At 29.6% G+C, this 19,587-nt stretch overlaps 1 protein-coding gene across 2 annotated transcripts; it reads left to right on the forward strand.

Annotated features, from left to right (window-relative positions):
* The first annotated feature begins 14,960 nt into the window (after positions 1–14,960).
* Positions 14,961–19,218, forward strand: LOC108334437 (ethylene-responsive transcription factor RAP2-7). Of its 2 annotated transcripts, XM_017570279.2 has the most exons (11): positions 14,961–15,135; positions 15,261–16,024; positions 16,214–16,239; positions 16,418–16,448; positions 16,562–16,649; positions 16,734–16,879; positions 17,197–17,241; positions 17,354–17,457; positions 17,552–17,676; positions 17,892–18,005; positions 18,583–19,218. In XM_017570279.2, exons 2-11 carry the CDS (start codon positions 15,561–15,563, stop codon positions 18,865–18,867), a joined length of 1,428 nt encoding a protein of 475 aa, XP_017425768.1. In that variant the 5' UTR covers positions 14,961–15,135; positions 15,261–15,560; the 3' UTR covers positions 18,868–19,218. The 2 variants fall into 2 exon arrangements, with proteins under 2 accessions (XP_017425768.1, XP_017425769.1); XM_017570280.2 differs by lacking the exon at positions 17,197–17,241 and having other exon boundaries at positions 14,978–15,135.
* Positions 19,219–19,587: the final 369 nt, after the last annotated feature.

Below are 19,587 nucleotides of genomic sequence, written 5' to 3' on the forward strand. Positions count from 1 at the left end.
TATATTTATATATAAAGAAAATGATTTTTATTTTACTTATATTTATAATACAATTATTAATTAATTTTTAAATGGTATAATTGTTAGTTGTTGTTTTTAAAGTAATCGTTATTTTAAATTATTTTGTACAAAATCTTTGTAGGTTTCTATATCATATCACTTTACGGTCATACTTGAACTAAACGGTTGAGATAAATTAGTTCTAACATGTAAGGCAAAACACGATCATAATTAATTGAACCATAATTAGATTGTTACTAATCTCAAGTTGATTCTGAAACTTATAAATTCAAGTTTTGAAATAAAGAGATAAGTCATGATATTTACTACACATTAATGGTTAGAATGTCAATCATTTACTGATTTTGACATTAGAATACCTTTCCTACATAATCTATAAATTTAATTGAATGGACATTTAGGACAAACAGTAACAAAAGCGAACATTCAGACTTTTAAGACATATGACATAAAAAATAGTTAATTTCAACCTATAATTAAAATATTTTAATATCTGTTTCGGTATAGTAGTTGAGGCCGAGATGCGAATCTGATGAACAATGTCCTCTCCTTCCAGCAGTGTAGTTATCTTTACGTCTTCCTCTTGCACACGACTCTTCAGGGAGAATGGAGTGGGTACCTACGAAGGCACTCCGACGCTCAAGTCAGAAAAAGGGAATAATAGAACTTTTTTAGTTCGATAATGGATGAAATAATATTTTCTCCTTTCTCTCTCTATAATCAGAAAAACGTACCTTTTTTTCCTTCTGGTTTTTCATATTTAACCTAACAGTAAGATAAACCGTTTACCTAAAAATCCGGTTGGTTGGAGAACTCAACTGCTTGGAAAACACAACCGCTTGGTCGTGATTGATATTGGGTTGGTTGGTTCCGTGATTTGCGATATCATGGCCAGATATTTCTAACCACTTACTCTTTAGTTTATCTGGATTAACTGATCCAGTCTGACTAAAGCTGACCGAACGTCTGTTGATTCTTGGGTTGACGTGACCCTATGAGCTGATGTTGACCGTTTGGTTTAACCAACAGACGATCGCTAGAAAATTGATGTTAAGAGCGACAATGACGAGCATATGATACGACGATCGTTCTGTCTAGCAGGTTGACGATCGTTCAGAAGTGATCATATGTGACTTGTTTATTCTTGGTGGTCGTCTGGGTTGTCAATCGTTCGACTCAGATATCTTACCATACAATATCCAATGTTAAGCTTGAACCGACATCCATGAAATTAACAGCATGTAACCTTGGTTTCTTTTTTTATTTTTCTCTTTTTGTTTATTTGTTATATTTTTAGTTTTTACACACAATTGTATTTGACCAGGATAAAAAACATATTCAAATTTAGATATTGATATGTTGATAGTTTGTAACAGTAAACATTAATCAATTTACATGTATTATTAACTTAATCAATTTACATATATTATTAACTTATAATAGAATACAAATATTAACGTTAATAATAATAGTAGTAATAATTTTAACTCTTGAAATATATTCATTCTGGGCAATTTTTATTAATTTTCATCATCTTTACTTGTACCACTCTATTGCTGGATATAATAAAAATAACATTTAAAGAGGTGGCAACTTGCTTGTAGTTTGTTAGGTTGGTGCAAATAATGATATTTATGAAGGTCATCTCCTTAGTTGTGACGTGCAGAATAAAACAACAACAAAAATTATTCAGGATATCGTCCATGGTTCGATGATAATAATGAATTTTTTTTAAGAAATTAAAAATTTAACAGTATGAAATTTCATCACTACTCCTAATTATACGAAAAAAATTGGTTAAAAATGCTTTTATGAAAAATAAAAAAGTTATTTTTCTCCTTCAAATTTTATTTTTGTTGTGCTCAACCAAACACACCCTTAATTGGAAGGTTGATACTGACTGGGCCTTATCTTCTCCTCTTTGCACGGCACAAGGCACACAAAAATGGAAATCAATCAATCAAAAATTAAATATTATTAATTATTATTATAAGCCACAGTGGAAAGCACATAAACAATATGATTCTTAAGCCAATAATTGGGTTACGTAAAGGGAATAAATTATTGGATTAAAATATACAAGGAAATGCCCTACCTGCATATTAAAGTGGGAAACGATAATAAAATAATAGGAATAATTTGAAGTAAAATAATCCAAAAATGGAAAAGTTTGACAAAACGAGTTCATATGATATTGAGAAATGGCTTTCCATGAATGGAGAAGAAGCCTCCACGTCTCCCTATGCTTAAACCTCGTACATCTTACCGACAACGTATCCATCCAAAACCTAACTCTTCACTTACCATTATTCAATTCTCTTACATTACTTTTTTATTATTATCATTTCTTTACTTCTTTAAACCATACTTTCTATGATAATTATGTGTTCACGCCATTTCCTAAATTAAATTTTATTTATAACTTCATTTTAATAATTTTTATTCGAAAGTGAAAGATGGTGTTAAATTATTAACATAATAATTTATAAATGGTTGTTTTGTTATTGTACAATAATGCCACTTTCTACACCGAAAACATTGGTAGTATTTATGCATGTTAAACCCTTGTTATTTACAATACCAAATATAGTGGGTTATTATTAGTTTTATTTTTGGACATATAGCGGGATCTCTTTTGCAAATCGTTATATCATAGTATTTTATTTTATTTTATTGAAGGTGAGTCTTGTTGTGTATTGTTCTTTAAAACAAAGCATAACATTTGTTTCAATATAAGAATTTATATTAAAAAAAATTCTAAGATATCAAACACTGCCTTTTAGTTATTCGCAAAATATTTTTATACATTAAATTTTAATCATGATTAGAACAAATAATCTTTATATATGTTTGCTTATGAAAAAACTACATGTTATAGGTCTTCCCAATTGGGTGTTAGTTAAAAAAACTACCTTCGAATTGGGTGTTAGTTTTACTTCGTGTTTGTATTTTCAAATTTATAGAGTTTGCATTATACTAAGTTATTTTAGTAAAAAAGTTATTTCCTAACACAGGTATTATAGGTATTATAGTGATGAACATACTTGCAACTTCTTTTTTATTCGTGTTTATAGGTATTAGATGAGGATTAACTAGCACATACTTTATAATTATTATCCAAACATTTCTAGCAATACGGAAGAGAAACTCTTTGGAAGAGTTCTTATTGTAAACTTGTTGACAAACCCTATTGGCCTTTAATAAGTTGAATAAAGTATCATAATGTTCTTATCAAAATTTATGAGATACTATTGAGGTGAAAATAGTGGTGTTTTTGAATAAATGAGCTTACATCTCTAATGTATATCAAGTGGAGATCTACCTACAAAAATTTATGCAAAAATAAAGTTAATAAAATATCCTAAAATATGAGTATAAAATTGAATGAGAAAATTGAATAAGTATTTTCTATGGACCACACTTTATAAATCAGCTTGGACATAGATAGAAATATTTAGAATAAATAAAAAAATAAGTTTATTATTTAATATTTGTCATTCAATTATATATATATATATATATATATATATATATATATATATATATATATTGTATATATTATACAAATAAATACATAACTAGTAATTCAATTAAAATTGATTTTACTTACCTAGATATAAAATAATCTTCATTTTATATAAGAAATAAAAAAAATCAAGAATAATAAAGTCCCAAATAAGTTCGGTAATATCCCAAAATATATAGTATAAATTATATTAAAGAGAAGCTACATGCATGATAAAGTATTACAATTATCCATCTAAAATATAAAGTGTTATCTTTACAGTCATCCAAAAACAACTATAAATTTAAAACTTTATATACATACCAAAGTATGATCAAAACTATATACAAGGTTATACTATACTAACTACTCTGCAGCATCACCACCATCCAATGCTCGCTCTAGAGAAACACCTTCTTCCGCTGCTCACATCCAAAGGATGATCATTGCATAAGGAAGAACATCAACACATACAAAATACAACACACAACAGGGTAAGCTAGTTTAAACAAAGGTTAATCATACACAAATTCATTTATCTTCATACAATCATACTATTCATTTACATCACATAAACTCTTCACACATAACACCACACTGACTTTGATTGTCCGGACTTAGAATGATTGCCGAGCTATGACGGGTCGTGCACTCGTGGTGGCTTCTACATCTTTGCAAAGCCATTGTCAATGAGTTTCACCCTACCACACTCACGAGGTCAGTCCGTTATAACTCACCTTGGGCCATATTGGAAGCACCCAAGACTATGACCTCCTGCTACTCCTCACGACATGGATCGATCCTCTCTACTTGAGAATGAAAGACCATTGGAGTTTCAGGATAACCCCCAAGACTAAGCTCATGCATTCATTCTAAACTTACTTGAATCTCAACTAGAGACTTCACTTTGAATCACAACATAGGGCACCACCATGTATCATCCATCTCCTTGAGGATCATGGAATTACGTCAATTAACCATACTTTGAACTTTACACTTTGAAATCACCAACATACATCAATAACCAATGATATTACGTAACACAACTTCAACTTACTTCATAAAGCACTCAATGTTTCATTTAGAACAACTTAAGATCAAAAGAAAAATGAACTAGAACTGAACCCCTCGCATAGCGAACACATTCGCATAGCGAAATAGAGGCTTCTCGCACAACGACATAGCTCGCTGTGCGAATCCTCAGACAGAGACCCAACCCTCTAAACCATTCGCATAGCGGTTAGACTCGCTATGCGAATAAACCGCTACTTGAATCAGACTCCAGACCCCTTGCATAGCGTCCCAGCTCGTTATGCGAAAACCTGAGATAGTGGCTCATGCTCCTTAAGCACTTGCATAGCGAAACCCTAAAAAGAATAATAGTTCCAAACCCCAACTAGTAGCATTGCGACTTGATTCGCTATGCGAATCATCAAATAGAGAGAAACCCTCTCAATCCATTCGCACAGCGCACCCACTCGCTGTGCGAATGCCTTAGCAGAGAACACCTCGCCAAGGTGACTCACTATGCGAATCCATTCGCACAACGAGTCTGCATAATCTGCAGAACGAAATTCTGCAGAATTATGCAACTCAACCACAACTTACCAATTCTACTCAATTTTCCCAACTTCTTACACTCCTATATTGTTGTACAAACTTAATCAAACTTGACTAAGTGATTATAAACCTCCCCAACATCAATCTAAAGTGTTTATGCACTAATTCCTACTCTAAAACATCAATTTCATCAACTTAGAGACTCCAATTCTAATTTACCACTTTGAACTTGTTTTTGACCATTTTTATGACTCAAACAAGTCACATATGACTTACCTAGACTACCCCAGCAGACCCTAACAACACTTGACCTCTACTGCTCAAAGTCACTACCTCACTTCCTCTAAATTGACTTTAAACAAGCACAATTCACTTCACTTCATACCTCATAACTACCACAACAGATTACTCACACCAAATACCTCCAGCATACAGAATCACAACATTTAAATTCATCTAAACCAATTCATAATCATCACACTGCAGTTTCACATATCAACCCATTTCAATACATTCAATTCACCTCATCATAAAACTCAAATTTACGACTTAATCAGTAAAATACCACCACATTCAACATATACACAGATCATACAATAAACTAAAACAGTAGGTAGCTCCCCTTACCTCAGAGATAACAGTCCAGTACACAAAATCGCTCCAACCGTACCTTGCACTGTAAGGGAACTCAACAGAAACCTACAACTCACCAACTGGTGATAGAAAACAATTCTTAGAACCTAAATTGAGCTGAAAATTGAAGAAGAAAACTGCGAGACACATGCAACAGCACTACTCTGCATGATCCAGAATCAAGAACAAGAGGGGAAATGGGATAAACAACTTACCAGCTAGAATCATAGAATTGATCGGTCAAGATCGAAGCTCTCAACGCCAGGATCGCCTAAGCACCTCCTGATCGTCGAACAAATAACTCAGCAGTAAGATATGGTAGAGAGAAGTCAAAGAACTCAGAGGAATAATGTTCTAGAGAGATGAATTGTTCTTAGAATAATGAGACGTGTTTATAAAATCCTATTTATATTATAAGATTATTTTAAAGTAAAATAATCTGTCTCATTATTTTAATACATTTATCTACTCTAATACTCTATTTTTTAGGTTCTTACAAGTTCTGCTCTGGTTAACTAAATTTTTATTTTTGTTTTAATATTTTAGTAATTATATATATATATATATATATATATATATATATATATATATATATATATAAAAATTAATAATAGCTTCGTACAATTAAATCAGTATGATCAATAACTTTTCAATTCCACAGTCTTTGTAGATTTATCTCTTTATAACTCCCTACAAACAAACTTGAGTGGTAAGTGCTGAAAATATTTGTTTCTATTATATAATATACACAACTTTATCTCTCCTTCCATTTTCAGAGCTAGTCTTTTATATAAAAATAGGAGTTATAGTATTATGTTCTAATTAATGAACTAATTTTGAGAAAATTTATAAAACAATATAATATAATATATATAACATAATCTAAATTTTAATTAATTAAAATACATTTTATGTATAATTATTAATTACTATAATTTATTTATACATTTTATAATTCAAGTTCGATATACTGCCATTATTTTCGTAGCTGTACTCATTTGTCCTTATAAGAAAATGGAAATGAGCAACATTTTTGTGAAGCAAAACATTGAAAACAAGCATTAAAAGGAAAAATGAGAACAATGTTTTATACTTTGTATCGTAGCGAAGACCAACAATACCGCGTGAGGCATCTTTTACTGGTGCAGCCTCTCAGTCAGACTCACGCTGAAGAAGAGGTCGGAAACCGAGGTTTCTCGTCTAAAAAGAGAGTCCACCGTTTCACAACCAATCAAATATAATATTTAAATATATATTTTTTTATCTTTTTATACTTTCTTATTATAAAAATATATATTTTTATAAAAAAAGTTATCAATTAAGTGAGTGTTTAATGTTAACAAAACAATAATACTAAATTTATTAACTTTATGATTATTACTAAATTTGAAAACTTGTTGGTATGTTATTTTATTTTATTCTAGATATATTAAAATAAATAGAAATGGTTGCATTATTATGCCAGTGTTTGTACTTTCAAGACGCAACTTGGGGCAATTTGACAAGTGCTGTTTTTTTAATATTATTCATTTGTCCTCATTATTTTATTTTATAAACAAAGGATATTTATTTCAAATATGTCCACTTTTGCACCAGATGAGTCAATAATTTACTAATTGACCACACACTCTTATTTCAACATGAACTCCACACTAACATCATATTAATAGACAATATTCTTTCAATTTTATTTTCTTTATATTTATTCAAACTTAAAACTTGAACCCTCAAAAACAAATTTTAATATTTTTATATTTAAATTAAAAACGAAATAATATAATATACAAACAAAAATATCTGTCATTAAATAAAAAATATTACATTAAATGGTTACAATCTAACCGGATCTTAAAATACATTAAACTAATTTTAAAAAAGCTGCTGTATTTAATTAGGTTCTGACCTTCTGCACTTGACGATTCACGTTCCAATTCAACTCTGTACTTTTTTTTCTCATTCGTATATAGAAAAAATCAACATTTTCACGTCTTAATAACTGAACTGCGTGGAAGAACACAATTTAGGCATATGTGAATACCAATGAAGGATAGGTGCCATCAGTGATGAGGAACGTGTGTATGAAAGAAGGACACGTGTTGTCTGATAATTAGTTAGAGACAAACTAAAAAGTAGCTTTTCTTTTGGTTTCCCAAAACCGGAGATAACCGGTAATATGTAACGTGAGATGAGATTGGTGGGGTTGTGTGATAATACTATAATAGTAAAGTTACCGAAATTGGAAAACATTGTTTTGGAAAAGGTTATTCTAAGGTTGGAGGATTACCCTAAGAAGAAGTACTAATTGTGTGACTAACAAAAGATAGTTATTTATGTGGTTCATTTATATTATTCTCTTTTTTATGTGAGCTTGTCTTACTCTTTTATTGATTGTCTCTGCCAAAGGGTAATTGCCAAATAGGTGTTGTTTGGCCATATTACGTCTGAGTCCCATGGAAAGTTCATGAAATAAGAGTGGGGCCAAACGCACCTTTCAACCATTATTTTCTTCCACGATTAGACAAGACACCTTACAGTACTTTATTCTATCATATCAACAAATATTGGTAAGTCATACATAGTTAGATACTTCACCCTTCCTCTTACCCAACAATTTAAAAAATCTCATTACTATTATTTAATGGATCTACTATTTGTCAAACATGCTTATTTTTTCTATTCAACTTTAATAAATACTTAATTAATAACTTTTAATTACGATACTATTTCTAATCTACATATGAATTCTGTTTTATAGTTCTTTAAAATCTATTGTTATCTGTAATTTTAATATATTAATTTTTAAAGTATGAATTCAGTTATTCACCCCTGATTTTTAATTTATATTTATTTATATATTATTTATAAATGTGACTCGTGACAGTAGATTACTAATATCTGTTGCTTGGATCAGAGGAACTGTAATGAAAAACTGAAAATTAATTTATTGAAATATGGGTCAACTAATTGGATAACACAATAGAAAGCTACCCTTCTGAACAAAAATCTTGCAGTTTTCTACTTTTTGATGTTTCCTATGACAGATAAACCTTATCTTTTAAATAAATATATATATATATATATATATATACCAATTTTATTTAGATGTCCAATCTTTTCATGTTCAAGTGGGTACACAAACACTAAAAAAAGGTTTAAATGAGAATAAGTTTCTAAATATTTTTTATTTTATTAATTATAACAATAGTGGTTGTTTTTTTACCTTTTTATTAAACGTATTTGTGAATAATTATATCCAGTGTACATTATGGTATCTCTAACATGTTATTTTACATTTTAAATTTAAAACAATTAACATATCTTTTTATATAATATATTAGTTATTTCATTAATAAACATCTGTAATAGATTACTAGATGAGAGTTAATCAAATAAATAAATAAATTTTATTCCATAATTTTTAAAGAATTGATAACTTTTTAGTTTATAATGTCTGAAATTACTAAAACACATTTAAAAAACAGACATCTCTCATCAATTTTTACTACATATTTATATAAATGTATAAAAGAATTGTTTATTTTTGTTTCAGAATTTGTTTCTTCCACCTTTTGCTGTAAAAGTGTAATAAAGTTATTTTTATATTATAAATAATTAGGTTGAGTGGTAAAAAATAACAATTACTTTAATATTAATACAGTGGTGCTTTCTTCATAATAACCCTTGATATAAGTCAATGTTGATAGAGCTTAACTAGGGACTATACATGCATCAACAAATATATTATTATATTTTTCTGAGACATTAAAACTTTATTGTTTAATTTCAAAATTATGATAATTTTATATATGTTAAAATATAAACTTAATATTGATTAATTTAATATAATTAAAAATAGTCTAAGATAAGTAATACAACTCTGTATCTTTTACCAATAAGTGAATTTTAATATTTTAGCATCACCTTATTGGCTGTACAAATGCTTTATATTTTTTACTTAATAAATTAATATTGTACTGGTTCAAGAAAAAATTAGACATTATTATTTTTATATAAATTTAAATGTAAACCTTTTGGATGAGAAAAATATAATTAAAAACCAAACTTTATAATTAATATTTTAATTAGGAAATGATGGACAGAACAGTAAATAAATAATACATAACATTGTTATAGAGGTTGTGATTTAGATACTTAACCTAGGAATGTAGTTGTAAAAGCAAAAACAAGTTAATATGGATTCGATGGAATTTTTAATATTGTGCTGATATAGATTGAAAGTTGATGTTTTAGCTAATCAATTTAGTGTTTTTATACTTTAATGACATTTTTAAAAGTTGATTTGTCAATTTAACATCACTTTAGTTTCTCATAGTCAACTACAGTTATATAACTATCAAAATAATATATATTAAAAAAATTAATAATATATTACAAGTTTGTCACATGATGCATAACATATTGTTGTCATTTTTTATTTTGAAAAGCTACCGATTAGATTTGAATGTGTGATCTTTAAAGTTATAATTCCATCTTACAATATATCACAACTTTCCTTCCATATTTGAAGAAGAATCCTTCTTTATGGTTTCTTTAATATAAATTAATGTGTAATTTCTTAATTTTTTTATTTGTTTAAATTCTCAATAAAACTTTATTTTTAATTTCATTAATATATTTTAAGTTTAATTATAAATTTGATTCTTATACCTAGGTCTATACTTTATTTTCATCCTTATATTTCTTTAGTGAAATTAAATCTTGTTAAATAGAATTAATTTATTTTTAATGTTAATTGGAGTTAACATAGTTTAGAAATATTAAATGTCAAAATATGAAATTTCTTTGTTTTTTTCTCTCTTCATGTTCCTTCATCTCTCATAACTTCTTTCACCTTTTTACACTTTCCTGTTCCACCTTCCTCTGTCTCTTATCGAGTATTCATTCTACATCATTTTCAAATAATAAAACCCCATTTTATTAAAATAGTAATCCTATTTATATAATTTCAAAAATAAAATTCTCATGAGAGTTCAACACAACAAGAAGGTAATCCAAGATAAAAATGAATTAAATTTTGATACGTATCACTTTTAAACGGTGTTAATATCAAATTAATTAGAAATATAAAATTAATCTTATTTAACAAATAACTCTATAAAGTAAAAAAATATATATATACACAAACAAAAGTAAATCATTATTAGTTTAAGTATAAAACCAAAATATTAACTAAACTTATATTTTATTGTATTTTTTATTATATCCTTGATCTTATAATAAGTATTTGTTATCGAAACAATCTTATTAAAATGAAAAAATATTATATTTTTGTATTCCTACAAAATAATTTTAAAGACATCAAAAAAATGGAGAAAGCAATGTAACAGCTTAGTTTACTATAGACAAGAATGTTAATGAATCGGTGATACATTTACTTGTCATGGTTAATATATATATATATATATATATATATATATATATATATATATATATATATATATATTATTTTATTTTATTTGTATTCCTTTTTAAATTTTATTATAAAATTATTATTATTATTATTATTATTGTAATTTATATTAGAATATACATTAGGGTTGTATAAAAAATATTACTTACTTCCCTTAACATCAAAATGTTCTTACTATTCTCGAACACATTTTGTTTCATTGAGGAAGCTAAAACTTGTCCACACAAAACCGTAATCATCAAATCAAATATATCAATATGATCTTAAATTAATATGGATTAATCATTGTCAATTAAACCCTACGCACAACACATCTTCATAATTATACAAATCAACCTCATACAAACAATCCAAGAAAAAAATAATACAAAATACAGACAAACTTATTCTAAACAAAATTTTGACTAAATTGTTTAATATATGATAACTTTATTACGATGAGTTTGATTTTGGAAACGATGAACAAGTAAATCACCATTTTTGAAAAAAATAAAAAAAAAAGTAAGTTATAAAGAAATGGCTTTATTTAAAAAAAAGAAAGTAAAAATAGAATAATTAAATTATTATATTCATAAATAATTTAATTGAACTAATAAAATATTCATAATTCATCGTGTTAAAATTACTTCTACTTTAAAAATACTTTACTAATTATATGGTATTGTATCCTTGCCTCTTGAAAAAGAATACCACTTTGGAGATTCAAATACGTCAATATAATTATATTTATTTGAGAGAAAGGTAGAACAAATCTCATTTCAAAAGTACAAGTTTAATATGAATATTTTTTTAATCTATGGTAATTTTTAATATTATTTGAATATATTTATGAGAAACATATACAGTTTACATCCCTCTAAAAGTGGGTACAATTTTTCATCAGCTTCTTTGTCAAGTCTCTTTTGTAAGTTTTAAAGTTGCTATTTTTTTAGTAGCAAATGCCTTCAATGACAAGAAATGAAGTGACAAGCTGTTGGCCATTAAATTTTGGACGACAATCACGTAAATCCAATCCATGATGTTATTTCTTATTTTCGATCATGGAAAAGGAAAATGGGAGATTGAAAAAAAAAAACATAAAATTAAGTTCTCAATATAAATTGATAAAAGTGAATGAGTGAGATTGTTTTATTTCATTAATATAAATTTATATTAGTCATCAATACTATAATAAAAAAATTCATAATAGATTATGGTGCTCTAAAATCGATCATGGTATTTCATATTACATTTTTTCTTCTTTACTCACCAACTAGCAGAGTGATAAACAGAGATAAGCAAGGGTTTGAACAAGCGCCAAAGAATAAAATAAATAATTTATTTTAATGAAAAACAAATAAATGTGTGTTTGTACTATTTTTGTATTGTTTTTAAATTCTTTATTCGGTGTCTAACCATTTTTTTAAAAGTAATTTGAAAATTGGATTAATTTTTTTTTAAGTGGCTTGACTTATATTTTGCTCCCCCAACCAGTTAGACACAAAATACACGAAAAATTACACGAATTTGTTGAAAATGGGTAATTTAATAATATGAGTAATGGTAGAATGATATATCTATATTTATTTGACATAAATTTTATAATGAAAAAAATGAAAAATAATACATCAAATGAGTGTAATAGTGTATGAAAGTGTAATTTTTGGTAACAAGATCAAATATGATAATTAATATTATGTATAAAAAGTGAAATAAATAAATAAAATAATTGAAAAAAATTGTTTAAGTTAAAGAAAAAAACAACAGAAATGAAAGGAGAAATAAAAAGCAAAATATCTATTTCATTATTAAACTTATTTTAATAGAAAAGATTGATTTGATATGACTTTTTCATATATATTATGGTTTAGATGAGGGTCAACTTGCACTTACTCGCAAAACGAAGATTTTTTTAGGGTTAGAATTTCTGTCGTAGAAACAAGACGAGAAAGTGCAACATAGCGGCTTGAAATTCATAAAACAGATTAAGAGTTCCAAAGCTTCTACTATGTTATGTTAAGGAAGTGTAGTTCAATTATTCAACAAACCTCTACAAAATTCTTCCAAACCCATTTACGAACTTTTTTTTTTCATTTTAAGAAGAATATTATTAATAACTTGATTTCTCTAACCCTATAAAAATTTTAAAAAATTTATAAAGTTACTGTAACAATAATGATAACTCTATCACACCAATGAATATAAACACTAACTTCATATATAATGAACTCAAATTTTACATAACCATGATGTCAAATATAAAATTATGTAACTTTTACTCGTTTTTTCTTTTCAATACAGTTTAAGCATACAAAATAATTACATTATAAAGATGTAATATTAATTCCATTGATAGATATTGAAATGTTTTTTAAACGGCAATTTATTTCTAATCTTTTTCACACTCCAAATAGTTTATATAAACTTTTAAAAGATAACTCCTGAGTCCATCTTCACTTAAACATTCATAATTGAAAAGGATGATCATATTTATTTAAATCTTGACCACAACAATGTAAAATCATCTCTCTTTTAGAATTTCAAATTAAAAAAAAATCTAGAATTAAAAACACATTTTGTTACCGAGAAAATTACGTGAAAGAAAGTTTTTAAAACCTAATTTTTTTAAAATAATAATAAAAAATCTAAATTTTATTTGTAGGCTTTATTTTTCTATTCAATTAAATTCTATTATTAAAATATTTCTATATTTTTACAACTATAAATTAAAGTCATTTATTAGTATTTTTTCAATATTCATATGTAAACGTTTACTTTTATTTAGTATACACATCCAATTTGACTTTTCTATCATATGTTTTTCTTGTACTTCTTCAAGGATTTATTATCGTAATATTTTGTATGCATGTGTATCAGGTGATATTATTTTATTCATCCAACATGGAAGGATTAGCTTTCCAAGAGGATTTTCTTTTTCTCTAATTTGCAAGATTTGAAAATTACAAATACCGCAAAAGGAGTCGAAGATATGCCATTTTAATTAATCTCTATATAGTTAATATAAGAAAGAAAAATACTGTAACGTCGTTCATTCTTTAGTATATTTTTACAAGAAAATAATTGCACATTCTTTAATCTGTATGCCTTTTAAGTATATATACTTCTATACTATTAACAAATAATGTATTGAGATTATTACTAAATTAATAAATTTAGCATGCATATTAATTTAGAATTAAATAAAAATATAAAAATGTTATATGGTCGAACATAAATTATTTTCTTACATATACTACATTTGTTAAAAAGATTATATCACACACTTAAAAAAAGCAAGATAAAACAGAACCTTTATATATATATATATATATATATATATATATATATATATATATATATATATATATATATATATATATATATATATATATAAATCATTACTACCTTACACAATAACATACAATACTATTGCATAATTCAGAATAAGTAAGATGTAGTGAAAGTTTAATTTATTTTATGGCAATCTGGAATTAATACTGTTATGAAGTGAATTTGTTTACAATAGTATTTAGTTATTAGTGCGTGAGAGAGATGAGAAAAATTTGTTGTAGGGTAAAAATTTGGGCATGTGATACTTTGTACCAAAAACGCCCTTATTACCTCTTTCTGATACGTATAACAAGAAACCCAGCCGTTAGTGGTGGATGGCTGTTTCCGTCGATGAGACCACAACTGGACTGTGTCACAGAGTAATGAAAAATAAAAAATAAAAAATAAAAAATCTCCTTCGCTTGACCGGTGACCGTACCAACCGGTTCGAAGTTGGAACCATGAGAGAGAAAATGTTTATATATTCCATCATCTCATAAAATGGGTCAGAGCTTTTATATTAAGTGTCCCGGATCCTGTTACCTCTCTCACTCTCTCTCCGGTGCCATGGAATCCCGTAGCCCCCAAAGTTTTATTCTCTCCGGTTCTCAAATCATCGCAAGGGAACTATAAATGCAACTACCAATCCTCGCAGTGCTTCCTTCTTACGCCTTCTGTGAGTTTTTCTCTCTTCCTCCTCCTTCGCTCTTCCGGTCGCCGGATAATTTCTCCGTCGAACTCACAGTGGCCGGATATCCTACTAATTCTCTTTTCCCTCTCTTTGCTTCTGTTCCACTGCAGATTCCTTGTTCGTCGAAGAAGCTCTTTATACACCAAAATATAACCTCAGATATCGCGTCTTCAACCGTTTGGTTACATTTTACGTGTAATAATTGGTTGTTTCCTTTTATTGGATCGATTTTCCTTCTTGTAACCATCGGTTGAAGAGAAAAAGAGATTCTCCGCTGACGCTGAAGAAATATTTGTTTGCTATGTTGTAGTTCGAATTAATAATAATAATAAAGCGCGTAAGTGATACAAATAATAAAATAGAAAGAAAATCAGAGTTGAAAAATACTTAGTAGAAGAAGATTTAGCGCCATGTTGGATCTTAATCTGAATGCCGACTCGACTCAGAGCCAAGACTCGGTGATGCTGTTGGACAAGTTTCCCGAAGCTTCTTCGGGAACTTCGAATTCCTCCGTGGTGAATGCGGAAGGGTCGAGTAACGAGGACTCGTGTTCGACACGCGCCGGTGAAGTGTTCACCTTCAATTTCGGAATCCTTAAGGTCGAAGGTGCCGACGACGTCGTCGTCTCAGCGACGAAGGAGCTGTTTCCGGCGAGCGCGGAGAATTGGCAAGGACAGAGTTCGACGTCGTCGTTTCAGGCTAGGAAGAGTTTGGTGGATCTCTCGCTGGATCGCCAAAACGGCGAGGTGAAGGTGGTTCAGGTTCAGCAACAACCTCAGGTGAAGAAGTGTAGGAGAGGTCCACGGTCTCGGAGCTCTCAGTACAGAGGAGTCACCTTCTACAGAAGGACCGGAAGATGGGAATCGCATATCTGGTTCGTGCAGTTCTCATTGTTCATTTTAGCATCTCTTGATTATTGATTATTATATATTATATTCCCTTTTTATTAGGGTTTGAGTTGAAGTAACTCTGATTATTTGCTTTGAAATTTTAATGTGGTTAATCATGGTGGAATTTGAAAGTACAACAGAATTGACCTAAATTAGTTTCTTGTTTGATGTAGGGATTGCGGGAAACAAGTCTATTTGGGTATGGATTTGTATTTTTGATTAATTGTATTTTCCATTTATATATTTATATAATTGAGTTTTTTCCATTTACATATATTATTTTTGATTAATATACGTATAGATATATATTTGAGTTTGTTATTCGATGCTTCCTTGCTATTTTTAGCGTCTTGTGATTAGATTGTTATTCATTGTAGGCGGATTTGACACCGCTCATGCCGCAGCCAGGTAAACTTTTTGCCCATATTTTAATATCCTTTGTCGTAGTTTTGTTTATTAATGAAATCTGTCCTTCGTTTGATTGGTGTCTTCCTTAATTGACTCGGAATTTTCAAATTTAGGGCCTATGATCGAGCTGCAATTAAGTTCAGGGGACTTGATGCGGATATCAATTTTAATCTTGTTGATTATGAGGAGGATTTAAAACAGGTTGGAAAACGCATAAGCTTTCTGTGAATTTGAATCTAAGTGGAGCTTGCGATTGGTTTTTCACTAGTTATTAATGATGAACAGATGAAAAATCTTTCCAAGGAGGAGTTCGTGCACATACTCCGCCGTCACAGTACCGGTTTCTCAAGGGGGAGTTCAAAATACCGGGGAGTGACACTTCACAAATGTGGCCGGTGGGAAGCTCGAATGGGACAATTCCTTCGAAAAAAGTGAGTATCTATTTTTTTTTTTGTACTGATGTAGCAGTATGCCTACGTTTATGGAATTTATACGTTGTACGAGCAAAAGCTATTAGTACGATTAAAAGCTATTAGTACGATTTTAAGTTCCTATTGCAATCAGCTGTACCTGTTGGTATAACTGAAGTACGAATTCGAAGGGAATTGTTTCCAGCTTGGTAGTCAATCGGTCTTTACTCTATAGGCTTTTTTCCATGTTTGGAGAAACTTCTCTAGGATGGCTGTTTCACAGAAACGATTGGCAGAGGTGTTTTTGTTGTTTTAGAGATTGCAATGCTTTCGTGCAGGTATATATATCTTGGGCTTTTCGACAGCGAAGTAGAAGCTGCAAGGTCCTAATGATACATGAATTACATTTTTCCTGCACTGAACCCTTTCCCTGAATTTTCAAAGCTAATTACGGTTCGAACCAACATGTCTCCCTTTTGATTTTCTGGAAAGCAGGGCTTATGACAAGGCAGCAATCAAGTGCAATGGAAGAGAGGCAGTGACTAACTTTGAGCCAAGTACATATGACAGCGAAATGAAACCTGAAGCTATCAATGAAGGTAGTATTTCATAGCAAGATACTCTTCTGTTATATTTATTTCCAATTGATTGTCAGAGTTAAAATTAGATGGTAAATGTTAAAATTCAACACAGGTGGCAATCACGATCTTGATCTCAATCTGGGCATAGCAACTCCAGGACATGGTCCCAAAGAAAACATAGGTCATCTTCAGTTCCAGCATGTCCCATGCAGCACGCAACCCGGAAGAATTTCAAGGGTATAATTGAACTTTTCGTCTTTATTTACTTTAAGCTCGGGGGCAAATGTCTATATCACATTATAACCTTTATTTGCTTTAGCTAGCTCCGTAGCACTCTTCATAGGTCATGAATGGTGGGAAACATGGTTTCCGGTATTGTTTGGTAATTGCTTCACATTTATATGTTAGTAATTAATTAATGGTCATGATAGGGTGATTCTCTTTATTTACAGATGGAGACTAATTTTAGTTCAGTTATTGGTGATCCTTCTTTGAAAAGGCATGTTGTAACTGAAGAGCGTCCTTCTGTATGGAACGCCGCACATTACACTTTCTTTCCCAATCTGGTGAGTTCAATTGCCTGTGCAACCGATTGCTTGTTTCATTGTTAAATGCTTCCATATAAACATTTACGATAGTGTCTGTCTACCTTAGGTCAAACAGAAACGTTTAACTTTTCATTTTGACATAACATTCGAAGTTGAGTTTTATGTCCGTTGAATCCTCCTTACCGTTTACATACGATCTTTATCAACTTTTGGTGCAATCTAACTTTTCAAGGAATTTGTCTCTATTTGATAAATAGCTGTCACTTATTCCTTTTTGACAAGAAGAGTTGTTCCCAAATACGTTGAAAAACTGTACTTAAAGTGGTGAGTCCATAAATTGGTTATTGTAATTCATAAATATATTTTTGTAATGAGCTGTATTTGGAAACGGCTAAAAATTTAATGACAAACCATCTCGGCATGGGAATAATATTTCCGTCGACATTCCTTTCGGCGTTCCTTTTCAAATTTGTATCCTACATGGAGGAGATACTCCATGCATTAATACGACTTGATACCAGCATTACTGTGTGGTTTGTGGCACAGGAAGATAACTATATGCGTATGTTTGAAAGATTGTTGAAATATTTTACAGGAAAGAGCAGAGAGAATCGGCATAGATCCTTCAAAAGGAGTCCCCAACTGGGCGTGGCAAACACATGGCCAGGTTACTGCCAACCCAGTACCACCGTTCTCTTCTGCAGCATCATCAGGATTCTCAATTTCAGCTACCTTTCCACCGAATGCCATCTTTCCAACAAAATCAGTGAACTCAATTCCGCAGAACCTCTGTTTCACTTCAGCCAGTGCACCAGGTAGCAATACACCGCAATTCTATTACGAGGTCAAGTCCACTCAGGCACCATCCCATCCTATCTAGTAATGCAAGTAAAAATGGTAAATTGCAACAGACCTTTGCGCTTATAACTCGTTGTATAATTCTGTTACTGCTTGATGAATACTTAGATACTGATTGCTCCTCTTGGTTAAGAACCATTATGCCCAATCGTGTATGAAGAAAAGAAAATAACGATTTTCGAGAGCACCAATTCAATACTAGAATCCTCTTATCTTCAAAACTAGTAAGAGGCTATCAAAACTAGTGTATTCGCCCGCCAATTTTGTGAGTGTGGGCTCTTTGTGTGCAACCCTGGCTTTGGGAGGAAACCAATCTGTGTTGTATTTTTCATTGCACATTTCACAACTTTATTTGACTACCCAGCGCTCTTGCATCTCTTCTTTGGGAGTTAAAACCTTTCTCATTTTCGATGGTTTATGATTGGGTGCATTCTTTTTGCTTATGACAAAAATATGGATAATAATATATTTCTAAGAAATCTCCTTTATTTCTTTCTACCCGCCAAATTCACCTTTTATAGTGTTTTAACTTAATTTAAAATATTTCTTAATTATAACATTACTAAAATATTAATTATTATTTTTCCAATCATAAACATTAAGTATTGATTCACCAACGACATTTATATACTCATTCATTTAATAAGGATTTTTAGAAAAAAAACGTTAATTTGTCATTATTTGGGTAATTGATAACTTTCTTAAAAATGTTTATTACCAAAAAAGATAAATGATAATTTAA

This window comes from Vigna angularis, chromosome 11 (assembly GCF_016808095.1).
Source record: "Vigna angularis cultivar LongXiaoDou No.4 chromosome 11, ASM1680809v1, whole genome shotgun sequence".
Lineage (NCBI taxonomy): Eukaryota > Viridiplantae > Streptophyta > Magnoliopsida > Fabales > Fabaceae > Vigna > Vigna angularis.